At 48.1% G+C, this 16,024-nt stretch overlaps 1 protein-coding gene across 1 annotated transcript in view; it reads right to left on the bottom strand.

The window, feature by feature from the left end:
- Positions 1-16,024, bottom strand: part of LOC139418129 (paladin-like) — a 152,679-nt gene that overhangs the window by 103,995 nt on the left and 32,660 nt on the right. Inside the window, exons 6-8 of the mRNA XM_071167345.1 lie at positions 7,699-7,859; positions 5,385-5,460; positions 2,335-2,486 (exon numbers count right to left, since the gene is read on the bottom strand). Of these exons, the coding sequence (XP_071023446.1) occupies positions 2,335-2,486; positions 5,385-5,460; positions 7,699-7,859 (389 nt within the window). The remainder of the gene's footprint in view (positions 1-2,334; positions 2,487-5,384; positions 5,461-7,698; positions 7,860-16,024) is intronic.

The raw sequence follows: 16,024 nt of genomic DNA, 5'->3' as shown, positions 1-16,024 counted from the left end.
CCATTGCATTTCAGCCCTGCCACAAAAGGACCAGCTGACATCATGTCAGTGATTCTCTCGTTAACACAGGTGTGAGTGTTGACGAGGACAAGGCTGGAGATCACTCTGTCATGCTGATTGAGTTTGAATAACAGACTGGCAGCTTCAAAAGGAAGGTGGTGCTTGGAATCATTGTTCTTCATCTGTCAACCATGGTTACCTGCAAGGAAACACGTGCCGTCATCATTGCTTTGCACAAAAAGGGCTTCACAGGTTGACAGGTTCACAGGATATTGCTGCCAGTAAGATTGCACCTAAATCAACCATTTATTGGATCATCAAGAACTTCAAGGAGAGTGGTTCAATTGTTGTGAAGAAGGCTTCAGGGTGCCCAAGAAAGTCTAGCCAGCGCCAGGACCGTCTCCTAAAGTTGATTCAGCTGTGGGATCGGGGCACCACCAGTACAGAGCTTGCTCAGGAATGGCAGCAGGCAGGTGTGAGTGCATCTGCGTGCACAGTGAGGCGAAGACTTTTGGAGGATGGCCTGGTGTCAAGAAGGGCAGCAAAGAAGCCACTTCTCTCCAGGAAAAACATCAGGGACAGACTGATATTCTGCAAAAGGTACAGGGATTGGACTGCTGAGGACTGGGGTAAAGTCATTTTCTCTGATGAATCCCCTTTCCGATTGTTTGGGGCATCCGGAAAAAAGCTTGTCCGGAGAAGACAAGGTGAGCGCTACCATCAGTCCTGTGTCATGCCAACAGTAAAGAAACCTGAGACCATTCATGTGTGGGGTTGCTTCTCAGCCAAGGGAGTGGGCTCACTCACAATTTTGCCACAATTTTGCCTAAGAACACAGCCATGAATGGTACCAGCACATCTTCAGAGAGCAAATTCTCCCAACCATCCAGGAACAGTTTGGTGACGAACAATGCCTTTTCCAGCATGATGGAGCACCTTGCCATAAGGCAAAAGTGATAACTAAGTGGCTCGGGGAACAAAACATCAATATTTTGGGTCCATGCCCAGGAAACTCCCCAAACCTTAATCCCATTGGGAACTTGTGGTCAATCCTCAAGAGGCAGGTGGACAAACAAAAACCCACTAATTCTGACAAACTCCAAGCATTAATTATGTAAGAATGGGCTGCCATCAGTCAGGATGTGGCCCAGAAGTTAATTTACAGCATGCCAGGGTGGATTGCAGAGGTCTTGAAAAAGAAGGGTCAACACTGTAGTATTGACTCTTTGCATCAACTTCATGTAATTGTCAATAAAAGCCTTTGACACTTATGAAATGCTTGTAATTATACTTCAGTATTCCATAGTAACATCTGACAAAAATATCTAAAGACACTTAAGCAGCAAACTTTGTGGAAATGAATAGTCGTGTCCTTCTCAAAACTTTTGGCCAAGACTGTAGAAAATTGAGCACTCAGCCATGCAATCTCAATACACAAACACTGGCACTAGAATGGCCCGTACTGAAGAGCTCAGTGACTTTCAATGTTGCCCCGTCGTAGGATGCCACCTTTCCAACAAGTCAGTTTGTCAAATTTCTTCCCTGCTAGAGTTGCCCCGGTCAACTGTAAGTGCTGTTATTGTGAAGTGGAAACGTCTAGGAGCAACAACGGCTCAGCCGCAAAGTGGTAGGCCACACAAGCTCAGAGAACAGGATCAGCTGGAGTGGTGTAAAGCTCGCCGCCATTGCACTTTGGAGCAGGGGAAACGCGTTCTCTGGAGTGATGAATCACGCTTCATCAGCTGGCAGTCCAACGGAGAAATCTGTTTGGCGGATGCCAGGAGAACACTACCTGCCCGAATGCATAGTGCCAACTGTAAAGTTTGGAGGAGGAATAATGGTCTGGGGCTGTTTTTCATGGTTCGGGCCCCTTCGTTCCAGTGAAGGGAAATCTTAATGCTACAGAATACAATGACATTCTAGACGATTCTGTGCACAAAGCGAGGTCCATGTAGAAATTGTTTGTTGAGATCAGTGTGGAAGAACTTGACTGGCCTGCACAGAGCCCTGACCTTAACCCCATTGAACACCTTTGGGATGAATTGGAACGACGACTGCGAGCCAGACCTAGTCACCCAACATCAGTGTCAGACCTCACTAATGTGCTTGTGGCTGAATGGAAGCAAGTCCCCGCAGCAACATTCCAACATCTAGTGGAAAGCCTTCCCAGAAGAGTGGAGGCTGTCATAGCAGCAAAGGGGGGACCAACTCCATATTAATGCCTATGATTTTAGAATGAGATGTTTGACGAGCAGGTGTTCACATACTGTTGGCCATGTAGTGTATCTCTAGGAAAGGGTACAGTTTGGTTGCAGAGGTTGAGTCCTGTCTTACTGTGGTGGTTCCTGGGTTGTCTTCAGGTGGTTGAGGACCAGGGTCCCCAGGATCATGGCTAGATTGGTCCGCCCTACCCCCACCTGACAGCTGAACAACAGGGCAGGCAGAGGCCTGGAAACATCCCTTCTCAGAGACAGGTTGGGGCTCTCCTGAAAACACGCAACACAAATACAAGGGATTGGAAAACACCACATACAAATGAAAAAGTTGCACTTTAAATCGCTCCTAACTTTATTTGACCAACTCATCTGGAGTTTCTAGCTGTCCTGGAAACCAACACACACATTTGAAAAAGGAATTGGGAGTGTCTGTCTGTTGCTGGTCTCTAGTCTACACCGTGACCACGTGACCAAACTATTGGAGGATTCCCATTTGTCAGAAAGAAAAAGACCGGCCTTTTAACCAGCTGTTATTATCACCAAAACTATTAATAAAACCACTGTTTGTTTGGCAGTCTAGTGCAGCTGCTACCAGAAATGGGACGTACATTTGGCGCCATGTGATTAAGATCGTTTTTTAACTGAAGCTCTCCACCCCAAGCCTGAGCCAGTCTGTGTTACCATGCCAACTCCTTGTCACTCATTGCCATGCCATGGTTTGATGATGAAAGCAATCAAGTTGACAAGAGCACAAGCAGATCTGGGACCCCCCCCCCCCCCCTTTCAACCACTGAAACAGGAAGTGTGAAGAAACGTATCAGGAAGCTATCACAGACCTAGCAAACACTGTAGAGCTGCAGGCAGGCAGGCAGGCAGGCAGACAGACAGACACTCAGCAGTCAGACACTCAGCAGTCAGACACTCAGCAGTCAGACACTCAGCAGTCAGACACTCAGCAGACAGACACTCAGCAGTCAGACACTCAGCAGTCAGACACTCAGCAGTCAGACACTCAGCAGTCAGCAGACAGACACTCAGCAGACAGACACTCAGCAGACAGACACTCAGCAGTCAGCAGACAGACACTCAGCAGACAGACACTCAGCAGACAGACACTCAGCAGACAGACACTCAGAGACAGACTCAGCAGACAGACACTCAGCAGACAGACACTCAGCAGACAGACACTCAGCAGAGACAGAGTCAGACACTCAGCAGACACTCAGCAGTCAGACACTCAGCAGACAGACACTCAGCAGACAGACACTCAGCAGACAGACACTCAGCGGACAGACAGAGATGAAACAGAGCAGAGCAGCAGCAGGAATAACACTCCCAAATACCAACCTATTCCCTAACTACTGCACTACGTTTGACCACTGGAAACAACCACTTTCCAACCACAGAGAACAGGACAGTCTGCCTGTCACTAGAGAAACAGTCACTCCAAAAAAGACTAAACACTTAGAAAGAAAGAAAGAAAGAAAGTAAGAAGAGCACATCCTGTACAGATGAAGGTGTGAAGTTAGATGTGAGGCTTAATGTCATATTCAGAATAACTATTATGGTTATTGGTGATGGATGGGGCATAGCATTGCACAGTGTGAGAGTGGGGTCAAAACCTCCCATCTTCTGTCTCAGAACCTGGCTGAGAATCTCCAGGTGTTCTAGAATGTTCCACTCATGAATATATTTAATGTCTCCTGTAAACACATCAGGGTAAGTACAGAACATCCTGTCCAGGGGCAGCCCTGCCGGATCACTGCTGTTAGATCAGAGCCTGTAAGGACCTGGGTACAGGAAGTACAGATAATCCTCAGGATGTTTCTAGCAGATGAAAGAAGGCGGGGCCATTGCGCTCAACCACCACTTAAGGACAGGATATAAAGGTGATTGGATGGTGCATCAAATCAACAAACAGTTGAATGAAAAAGGAGGCAGGTTCGCATACGAGGTAGACACACTCCAAACTGGAAGAGGAAGAGATACGAGTGTGACTACTTTAAGACAAATACAAGAGGATTTACCCCGAGAACACTAAGAACCTCCTCACCCCGAGAACACTGAGAACCTCCTCACCCCGAGAACACTAAGGTCCTCCTCACCCTGAGAACACTAAGAACCCTCCTCACCCAGAGAACACTGAGAACCTCCTCACCCAGAGAACACTGAGAACCTCCTCACCCAGAGAACACTGAGGACCTCCTCACCCAGAGAACACTAAGGACCTCCTCACCCAGAGAACACTAAGGACCTCCTCACCCAGAGAACACTAAGGACCTCCTCACCCAGAGAACACTAAGGACCTCCCCACCCAGAGAACACTAAGGACCTCCTCACCCAGAGAACACTAAGGATCTCCTCACCCAGAGAACACTAAGAACCCTCCTAACCCAGAGAACACTAAGAACCCTCCTCACCCCGAGAACACTAAGAACCCTCCTCACCCCGAGAACACTAAGGACCTCCTCACCCAGAGAACACTGAGAATCTCCTCACCCCGAGAACACTGAGAACCTCCTCACCCCGAGAACACTAAGAACCCTCCTCACCCAGAGAACACTAAGAACCTCCTCACCCCGAGAACACTAAGAACCCTCCTCACCCAGAGAACACTAAGAACCCTCCTCGCCCAGAGAACACTAAGAACCCTCCTCGCCCCGAGAACACTAAGAACCCTCCTCGCCCCGAGAACACTAAGAACCCTCCTCACCCAGAGAACACTATGAACCCTCCTCACCCAGAGAGCACTGAGAACCTCCTCACCCCGAGAACACTGAGAACCTCCTCACCCCGAGAACACTAAGAACCCTCCTCACCCCGAGAACACTAAGAACCCTCCTCGCCCCGAGAACACTAAGAACCCTCCTCGCCCCGAGAACACTAAGAACCCTCCTCGCCCCGAGAACACTAAGAACCCTCCTTACCCCGAGAACACTAAGAACCCTCCTCACCCAGAGAACACTAAGAACCCTCCTCACCCAGAGAACACTAAGAACCTCCTCACCCCGAGAACACTGAGAACCTCCTCACCCCGAGAACACTAAGAACCCTCCTCACCCAGAGAACACTAAGAACCCTCCTCACCCAGAGAACACTAAGAACCCTCCTCACCCTGACAACACTAAGAACCCTCCGCACCCTGAAAACACTATGAACCCTCCTCACCCTGAGAACAGTAACAAAGGCATCAAAATCCTCCTCTAGAGGTGCTCCCTCCATCGGTAGTGGCAGCCGGTAGTACCTGAGAGAGAGAGAGAGAGAGAGAGAGAGAGAGAGAGAGAGAGAGAGAGAGAGAGAGAGAGAGAGAGAGAGAGAGAGAGAGAGAGAGAGAGAGAGAGAGAAAGACATAGCGAGAAAGAGAGAGAGACAGAGAGAGAGAGAGAGAGAGAGAGAGAGAAAGAGAGAAAAATGAGAGAGAAAGACCAGAGAAAGAGAGAAAGAACAGAAAGAGAGAAAGAACAGAGAAAGAGAGAAAGAACAGAGAAAGAGAGAAAGAACAGAGAGAATGAACAGAGAGAGAGACAGAGAGAGAGACAGAGAGAGAGAGAGAGAGAGAGAGAGACAGAGAGACAGAGAGAGAGAGAGAGAGAGAGAGAGAGAAAGAGAGAGAGAAAGAGAGAGAGAAAGAGAGAGAGAGAGAGAGAGAGACAGAGAAAGAAGAGACAGAGAGAGAAAGAGAGAAAGAACAGAAAGAGAGAAAAAACAGAGAAAGAGAGAAAGAACAGAGAAAGAGAGAAAGAACAGAGAAAGAGAGAAAGAACAGAGAGAAAGAACAGAGAGAAAAAGAGAGAGAGTGTTACTGTGTTTTCACAGGAGAAGTCCCATCTATTTTGTCAATATTGCCTTTATGTAGGTCACAACATAGGAAGACAACATTGACCTGGAATGAGACAGACAGTAATAAGAGACAACGGGTTACTAATATAATGTCTGTGTCCCAACTTGCACCCTATTCCCTATGTAGTGCACTACTCTTGACCAACGGTGGTTGGGAAACCTACGTCTAGAACAAAAGAGCCCACCAGGGAGTTCCAGAGTACAGAGATACATCCCCCCAGGAGGCCTGTTCTGCTCCCTGTCTTTATCACCAGATACACACACACACACACACACACACACACACACACACACACACACACACACACACACACACACGTAAGTTGAAAAGGCACATTCAAACATGTTCTTTGTTGACGTTATATGGGGTCATCCCTCAGATCCAGATGGTTGTGTGGGAAGGAGAGGGGAGATGTAGACATGTCTGGAGAGGACTGGAGATGGCTGTTCATTACATCTCAATACAAGCTTTGGCTCCTCTGATCTGATTACTAACAGGATGCTAAAGGAGGCCTTCCCAAGTGGCACTCTATTCCCCATAGGGCCCTGGACAAAGTAGTGCACTAGATTAATCAAATGGGGTGACATTTGGGACGCAACCGATATCTCTCCTCCCTCGCCTCTCCGGAATGCAGAGGGGGCAGAGAGAGAGGGCAGAAAGAGAGAGAGGGCAGAGAGAGAGGGCAGAGAGAAAGGGCAGAGAGAGAGAGGGCAGAGAGAGGGCAGAGAGAGAGCGCAGAGAGAGAGCGCAGAGAGAGACAGCGCAGAGAGAGCTGAGAGAGAGGGCAGAGAGAGAGAGCAGAGAGAGAGAGGGCAGAGAGAGAGAGGGCAGAGAGAGAGGGCAGAGAGAGAGGGCAGAGAGAGAGGGCAGAGAGAGAGGGCAGAGAGAGAGAGGGCAGAGAGAGAGAGGGCAGAGAGAGAGAGGGCAGAGAGAAAGGGCAGAGAGAAAGGGCAGAGAGAGAGAGGGCAGAGAGAGCTGAGAGAGAGGGCAGAGAGAGAGAGCAGAGAGAGAGAGGGCAGAGAGAGAGAGGGCAGAGAGAGAGGGCAGAGAGAGAGGGCAGAGAGAGAGGGCAGAGAGAGAGGGCAGAGAGAGAGGGCAGAGAGAGAGAGGGCAGAGAGAGCTGAGAGAGAGGGCAGAGAGAGAGAGCAGAGAGAGAGAGGGCAGAGAGAGAGAGGGCAGAGAGAGAGGGCAGAGAGAGAGGGCAGAGAGAGAGGGCAGAGAGAGAGGGCAGAGAGAGAGAGGGCAGGCAGATAGAAAGAGCAGAGCGAGAGGGCAGAGAGAGAGGGCAGAGAGAGCAGAGAGAGGGCAAAGAGAGGGCAGAGAGAGCAGAGAGAGAGAGAGAGAGGGCAGAGAGAGAGGGCAGAGAGAAAGGGCAGAGAGAGAGAGAGGGCAGAGAGAGCAGAGAGAGAGAGCAGAGAGAGCGAGCGAGCAGAGAGAGAGAGCAGAGAGAGTGGGCAGAGAGAGAGGGCAGAGAGAGGGCAGAGAGAGAGAGCGAGCAGAGAGAGTGGGCAGAGAGAGAGGGCAGAGAGAGAGGGCAGACAGCATATTGCATTGTGTCAATAAGAAAAAAAAGAAAATAAACTAATCACACATTCAAATATTGAATATAGAAGGATTGAAAAAGAGGAAGTGACTATGAACCTGTAGAGAGGCATGGTGAACAGAGGTCTCCTGTAGACCTCCTCTGTGACCTGGATGTCCTCCTCACAGGTGATGGTCCTCCTCTGAGGCTCGCCCTTGAAGTGCTCAATATCGTTATACACGTAGAACGCGTTGTCGTTCAACTTGGCAAAGTCGTGGAGCTGGAGAGAAACCAGAGAGCATCAGAGTGGAGCTAGAGAAACCAGAGAGCATCAGAGTGGAGCTAGAGAAACCAGAGAGCATCAGAGTGGAGCTAGAGAAACCAGAGAGCATCAGAGTGGAGTTAGAGAAACCAGAGAGCATCAGAGTGGAGTTAGAGAAACCAGAGAGCATCAGAGTGGAGTTAGAGAAACCAGAGAGCATCAGAGTGGAGTTAGAGAAACCAGAGAGCATCAGAGTGGAGTTAGAGAAACCAGAGCATCAGAGTGGAGTTAGAGAAACCAGAGAGCATCAGAGTGGAGTTAGAGAAACCAGAGAGCATCAGAGTGGAGTTAGAGAAACCAGAGAGCATCAGAGTGGAGTTAGAGAAACCAGAGAGCATCAGAGTGGAGTTAGAGAAACCAGAGAGCATCAGAGTGGAGTTAGAGAAACCAGAGAGCATAAGAGTGGAGTTAGAGAAACCAGAGAGCATCAGAGTGGAGCTAGAGAAACCAGAGAGCATCAGAGTGGAGCTGGAGAAACCAGAGAGCATCAGAGTGGAGCTAGAGAGAAACCAGAGAGCATCAGAGTGGAGCTAGAGAAACCAGAGAGCATCAGAGTGGAGCTGGAGAAACCAGAGAGGATCAGAGTGGAGCTAGAGAAACCGGAGAGCATCAGAGTGGAGCTAGAGAAACCAGAGAGCATCAGAGTGGAGCTGGAGAAACCAGAGAGGATCAGAGTGGAGTTAGAGAAACCAGAGAGCATCAGAGTGGAGCTAGAGAAACCAGAGAGCATCAGAGTGGAGCTGGAGAAACCAGAGAGCATCAGAGTGGAGCTAGAGAGAAACCAGAGAGCATCAGAGTGGAGCTAGAGAAACCAGAGAGCATCAGAGTGGAGCTGGAGAGAAACCAGAGAGCATCAGAGGGGAGCTAGAGAAACCAGAGAGCATCAGAGTGGAGCTAGAGAGAAACCAGAGAGCATCAGAGTGGAGCTGGAGAAACCAGAGAGCATCAGAGTGGAGCTAGAGAGAAACCAGAGAGCATCAGAGTGGAGCTAGAGAAACCAGAGAGCATCAGAGTGGAGCTAGAGAAACCAGAGAGCATCAGAGTGGAGCTAGAGAAACCAGAGAGCATAAGAGTGGAGCTAGAGAGAAACCAGAGAGCATCAGAGTGGAGCTAGAGAAACCAGAGAGCATCAGAGTGGAGCTGGAGAAACCAGAGAGCATCAGAGTGGAGCTAGAGAAACCGGAGAGCATCAGAGTGGAGCTAGAGAAACCAGAGAGCATCAGAGTGGAGCTGGAGAAACCAGAGAGGATCAGAGTGGAGCTAGAGAAACCAGAGAGCATCAGAGTGGAGCTGGAGAAACCAGAGAGCATCAGAGTGGAGCTAGAGAAACCAGAGAGCATCAGAGTGGAGCTAGAGAAACCGGAGAGCATCAGAGTGGAGCTAGAGAAACCAGAGAGCATCAGAGTGGAGCTAGAGAAACCAGAGAGCATAAGAGTGGAGCTAGAGAGAAACCAGAGAGCATCAGAGTGGAGCTAGAGAAACCAGAGAGCATCAGAGTGGAGCTGGAGAAACCAGAGAGCATCAGAGTGGAGCTAGAGAAACCGGAGAGCATCAGAGTGGAGCTAGAGAAACCAGAGAGCATCAGAGTGGAGCTGGAGAAACCAGAGAGGATCAGAGTGGAGCTAGAGAAACCAGAGAGCATCAAAGTGGAGCTGGAGAAACCAGAGAGCATCAGAGTGGAGCTAGAGAAACCAGAGAGCATCAGAGTGGAGCTAGAGAAACCGGAGAGCATCAGAGTGGAGCTAGAGAAACCAGAGAGCATCAGAGTGGAGCTGGAGAAACCAGAGAGCATCAGAGTGGAGCTAGAGAAACCGGAGAGCATCAGAGTGGAGCTAGAGAAACCAGAGAGCATCAGAGTGGAGCTAGAGAGAAACCAGAGAGCATCAGAGTGGAGCTAGAGAAACCAGAGAGCATCAGAAACCAGAGAGCATCAGAGTGGAGCTAGAGAGAAACCAGAGAGCATCAGAGTGGAGCTAGAGAGAAACCAGAGAGCATCAGAGTGGAGCTAGAGAGAAACCAGAGAGCATCAGAGTGGAGCTAGAGAAACCAGAGAGCATCAGAGTGGAGCTAGAGAGAAACCAGAGAGCATCAGAGTGGAGCTGGAGAAACCAGAGAGCATCAGAGTGGAGCTAGAGAGAAACCAGAGAGCATCAGAGTGGAGCTAGAGAGAAATCAGAGAGCATCAGAAACCAGAGAGCATCAGAGTGGAGCTAGAGAGAAACCAGAGAGCATCAGAGTGGCGCTAGAGAGAAACCAGAGAGCATCAGAGTGGATCTAGAGAGAAACCAGAGAGCATCAGAGTGGAGCTAGAGAAACCAGAGAGCATCAGAGTGGAGCTAGAGAAACCAGAGAGCATCAGAGTGGAGCTGGAGAGAAACCAGAGAGCATCAGAGTGGAGCTGGAGAAACCAGAGAGCATCAGAGTGGAGCTAGAGAGAAACCAGAGAGCATCAGAGTGGAGCTAGAGAAACCAGAGAGCATCAGAGTGGAGCTAGAGAGAAACCAGAGAGCATCAGAGTGGAGCTAGAGAAACCAGAGAGCATCAGAGTGGAGCTAGAGAAACCAGAGAGCATCAGAGTGGAGCTAGAGAGAAACCAGAGAGCATCAGAGTGGAGCTAGAGAGAAACCAGAGAGCATCAGAGTGGAGCTGGAGAAACCAGAGAGCATCAGAGTGGAGCTAGAGAAACCAGAGAGCATCAGAGTGGAGCTAGAGAAACCAGAGAGCATCAGAGTGGAGCTAGAGAAACCAGAGAGCATCAGAGTGGAGCTGGAGAAACCAGAGAGCATCAGAGTGGAGCTAGAGAAACCAGAGAGCATCAGAGTGGAGCTAGAGAAACCAGAGAGCATCAGAGTGGAGCTAGAGAAACCGGAGAGCATCAGAGTGGAGCTAGAGAAACCAGAGAGCATCAGAGTGGAGCTGGAGAAACCAGAGAGGATCAGAGTGGAGCTAGAGAAACCGGAGAGCATCAGAGTGGAGCTAGAGAAACCAGAGAGCATCAGAGTGGAGCTGGAGAAACCAGAGAGCATCAGAGTGGAGCTAGAGAAACCAGAGAGCATCAGAGTGGAGCTGGAGAAACCAGAGAGCATCAGAGTGGAGCTAGAGAAACCAGAGAGCATCAGAGTGGAGCTAGAGAAACCGGAGAGCATCAGAGTGGAGCTAGAGAAACCAGAGAGCATCAGAGTGGAGCTGGAGAAACCAGAGAGCATCAGAGTGGAGCTAGAGAAACCGGAGAGCATCAGAGTGGAGCTAGAGAAACCAGAGAGCATCAGAGTGGAGCTAGAGAGAAACCAGAGAGCATCAGAGTGGAGCTAGAGAAACCAGAGAGCATCAGAAACCAGAGAGCATCAGAGTGGAGCTAGAGAGAAACCAGAGAGCATCAGAGTGGAGCTAGAGAGAAACCAGAGAGCATCAGAGTGGAGCTAGAGAGAAACCAGAGAGCATCAGAGTGGAGCTAGAGAAACCAGAGAGCATCAGAGTGGAGCTGGAGAGAAACCAGAGAGCATCAGAGTGGAGCTGGAGAAACCAGAGAGCATCAGAGTGGAGCTAGAGAGAAACCAGAGAGCATCAGAGTGGAGCTAGAGAGAAATCAGAGAGCATCAGAAACCAGAGAGCATCAGAGTGGAGCTAGAGAGAAACCAGAGAGCATCAGAGTGGAGCTAGAGAGAAACCAGAGAGCATCAGAGTGGAGCTAGAGAGAAACCAGAGAGCATCAGAGTGGAGCTAGAGAAACCAGAGAGCATCAGAGTGGAGCTAGAGAAACCAGAGAGCATCAGAGTGGAGCTAGAGAGAAACCAGAGAGCATCAGAGTGGAGCTAGAGAAACCAGAGAGCATCAGAGTGGAGCTAGAGAAACCAGAGAGCATCAGAGTGGAGCTAGAGAGAAACCAGAGAGCATCAGAGTGGAGCTAGAGAGAAACCAGAGAGCATCAGAGTGGAGCTGGAGAAACCAGAGAGCATCAGAGTGGAGCTAGAGAAACCAGAGAGCATCAGAGTGGAGCTAGAGAAACCAGAGAGCATCAGAGTGGAGCTAGAGAAACCAGAGAGCATCAGAGTGGAGCTGGAGAAACCAGAGAGCATCAGAGTGGAGCTAGAGAAACCAGAGAGCATCAGAGTGGAGCTAGAGAAACCGGAGAGCATCAGAGTGGAGCTAGAGAAACCAGAGAGCATCAGAGTGGAGCTGGAGAAACCAGAGAGGATCAGAGTGGAGCTAGAGAAACCGGAGAGCATCAGAGTGGAGCTAGAGAAACCAGAGAGCATCAGAGTGGAGCTGGAGAAACCAGAGAGCATCAGAGTGGAGTTAGAGAAACCAGAGAGCATCAGAGTCTTATTACTGACGTTAGGAAACACTGCAGACGATTTGACCTGCTTTGTTTGTTCGTTGTAATGATTTTTATTTCTTTAACTAATATCATTTTGATCCAATATATCTACTTGTCTTGAGTATCAGACCTGCAGAAATGATGGTATCTCGATGTGCTAGCTAGTCAGCTGAATGTTTGCATTTAAAAGATGCATTCTTGAGACAGCTTGTCGTTTCACCACTCAAAGCGTAAGAGAACTGCACTGCTGAGATGGCAGAGGTCTGCCTTGTAATGAGGATGACTAGTACTCTGGACTGATGTGTGGGGAGCTTTCAGCACCCGATTCTGCAGCAGAGGAAACATCACCCAGGTGGGTGTTACACGGGGCTGCTGGAGGAGTTCTTCAGGGGCTACAGAGAACAACGTCTGAGGACACATCTAACACCACAACCATTACCAACCCTGTCCCTACCAACCCTGTGTCATGACGTTGGCCTGGGGGTAGGTTTATGACAGTCATAAATCCCTCTTCCCCCCTTTTTCCTCTCTCTACCCTACTGATGTTACATTTAAAAACCCTTGGTTAACATAGAGATTCTGGGAACATCAGTAGGTGGGGGGAAATTAACTATATTCTGGTAATCCGAACAATTGAACATATGCGGTGGTACTTAATGAATATGATGTCAGTTCGGTTGTCATCTGAGACATTCTCATCAATGATAAGATGACATAAACTCTACAGTGGAAAGTCTACACATCAGAGTTATCGAATTCACATGGAATTGTTGTTCAATTTAAATGTTTGAATATAAAATTATTCGTGATGGGATGAAATGTGATTTTAGCTTCTAAAATGTGAGAATTGGGTTTTCATAAGGTTAGGACTCTGCTCAAATCAGTGGCCCGCCCCTGTGAAGAGTCATGGGCTATAAAACTTTTCAGACACACCCTTCTCGCTCCACCATATAAAGCCTTGACGACAATATACAGTGGGGAAAAAAAGTATTTAGTCAGCCACCAACTGTGCAAGTTCTCCCACTTAAAAAGATGAGAGAGGCCTGTAATTTTCAAAGGTACACTTCAACTATGACAGACAAAATGAGAAAAAAAATCCAGAAAATCACGTTGTAGGATTTTTAATGAATTTATTTGTATATTATGGTGGAAAATAAGTGTTTCATGTCATTCTGCCCCTGAACAGGAAGTTAACCCACTGTTCCTAGACCAGTTAACCCACTGTTCCTAGACCAGTTAACCCCACTGTTCCTAGACCAGTTAACCCCACTGTTCCTAGACCAGTTAACCCCACTGTTCCTAGACCAGTTAACCCCACTGTTCCTAGACCAGTTAACCCACTGTTCCTAGACCAGTTAACCCTCTGTTCCTAGACCAGTTAACCCACTGTTCCTAGACCAGTTAACCCACTGTTCCTAGACCAGTTAACCCCACTTAACCCCACTGTTCCTAGACCAGTTAACCCCACTGTTCCTAGACCAGTTAACCCCACTGTTCCTAGACCAGTTAACCCACTGTTCCTAGACCAGTTAACCCACTGTTCCTAGACCAGTTAACCCACTGTTCCTAGACCAGTTAACCCACTGTTCCTAGACCAGTTAACCCACTGTTCCTAGACCAGTTAACCCACTGTTCCTAGACCAGTTAACCCACCGTTCCTAGACCAGTTAACCCACCGTTCCTAGACCAGTTAACCCACCGTTCCTAGACCAGTTAACCCACCGTTCCTAGACCAGTTAACCCACCGTTCCTAGACCAGTTAACCCACCGTTCCTAGACCAGTTAACCCACCGTTCCTAGACCAGTTAACCCACCGTTCCTAGACCAGTTAACCCACCGTTCCTAGACCAGTTAACCCACCGTTCCTAGACCAGTTAACCCACCGTTCCTAGACCAGTTAACCCACCGTTCCTAGACCAGTTAACCCACCGTTCCTAGACCAGTTAACCCACCGTTCCTAGACCAGTTAACCCACCGTTCCTAGACCAGTTAACCCACTGCTCCTAGACCAGTTAACCCACTGTTCCTAGACCAGTTAACCCACTGTTCCTAGACCAGTTAACCCACTGTTCCTAGACCAGTTAACCCACTGTTCCTAGACCAGTTAACCCACTGTTCCTAGACCAGTTAACCCACTTGTTCCTAGACCAGTTAACCCACTGTTCCTAGACCAGTTAACCCACTGTTCCTAGACCAGTTAACCCACTGTTCCTAGACCAGTTAACCCACTGTTCCTAGACCAGTTAACCCACTGTTCCTAGACCAGTTAACCCACCGTTCCTAGACCAGTTAACCCACCGTTCCTAGACCAGTTAACCCACTGTTCCTAGACCAGTTAACCCACCGTTCCTAGACCAGTTAACCCACTGTTCCTAGACCAGTTAACCCACCGTTCCTAGACCAGTTAACCCACTGTTCCTAGACCAGTTAACCCACTGTTCCTAGACCAGTTAACCCACCGTTCCTAGACCAGTTAACCCACCGTTCCTAGACCAGTTAACCCACCGTTCCTAGACCAGTTAACCCCCACTGTTCCTAGACCAGTTAACCCCCACTGTTCCTAGACCAGTTAACCCACTGTTCCTAGACCAGTTAACCCACTGTTCCTAGGCCCTCATTGAAAATAAGAATGTGTTCTTAACTGACTAGTTAAATAAAAGGTATAAAAATAATATTAATAAAATAAAATAAAAATAAAAAAATCTGCAAATCGGCGCCCAAAAATACCGATTTCTGATTGTTATGAAAACTTCAAATCGGCCCTAACTATTCAGGCCATTCCGATTAATCGGTCGACCTCTAATATGTAGTGTAGACAAGCTGTCTACTGCTGGATCAAGAGGGACATTGGGTTTATTAGTAGGAGGAGGCCAGTATATTGAAAGATAAAGAGGAGGTTTCTAGGTTTATTAGTAGGAGGAGGCCAGTATATTGAAAGATAAAGAGGAGGTTTCTAGGTTTATTAGTAGGAGGAGGCCAGTATATTGAAAGATAAAGAGGAGGTTTCTAGGTTTATTAGTAGGAGGAGGCCAGTATATTGAAAGATAAAGAGGAGGTTTCTAGGTTTATTAGTAGGAGGAGGCCAGTATATTGATAGATAAAGAGGAGGTTTCTAGGTTTATTAGTAGGAGGAGGCCAGTATATTGATAGATAGAGGAGGTTTATGGGTTTATTAGTAGGAGGAGGCCAGTATATTGATAGATAAAGAGGAGGTTTCTAGGTTTATTACTAGGAGGAGGCCAGTATATTGAAAGATAAAGAGGAGGTTTCTAGGTTTATTAGTAGGAGGAGGCCAGTATATTGATAGATAAAGAGGAGTTTTATGGGTTTATTAGTAGGGGGAGGCCAGTATATTGAAAGATAAAGAGGAGGTTTATGGGTTTATTAGTAGAAGGAGGCCAGTATATTGATAGATAAAGAGGAGGTTTCTAGGTTTATTAGTAGGAGGAGGCCAGTATATTGATAGATAAAGAGGTTGTTTATGGGTTTATTAGTAGGAGGAGGCCAGTATATTGATAGATAAAGAGGAGGTTTCTAGGTTTATTAGTAGGAGGAGGCCAGTATATTGATAGATAAAGAGGAGGTGTATGGGTTTATTAGTAGGAGGAGGCCAGTATATTGATAGATAAAGAGGAGGTTTATGGGTTTATTAGTAGGAGGAGGCCAGTTTATTGATAGATAAAGAGGCGGTTTCTAGGTTTATTAGTAGGAGGAGGCCAGTATATTGATAGATAAAGAGGAGGTTTCTAGGTTTATTAGTAGGAGGAGGCCAGTATATTGAAAGATAAAGAGGAGGTTTCTAGGT

This window comes from Oncorhynchus clarkii, chromosome 1 (assembly GCF_045791955.1).
Source record: "Oncorhynchus clarkii lewisi isolate Uvic-CL-2024 chromosome 1, UVic_Ocla_1.0, whole genome shotgun sequence".
Taxonomy (NCBI): Eukaryota; Metazoa; Chordata; class Actinopteri; order Salmoniformes; family Salmonidae; genus Oncorhynchus; species Oncorhynchus clarkii.
Note: the sequence above shows the minus strand (reverse complement) of the source record. Positions and strands in the feature narration are given on the sequence as shown.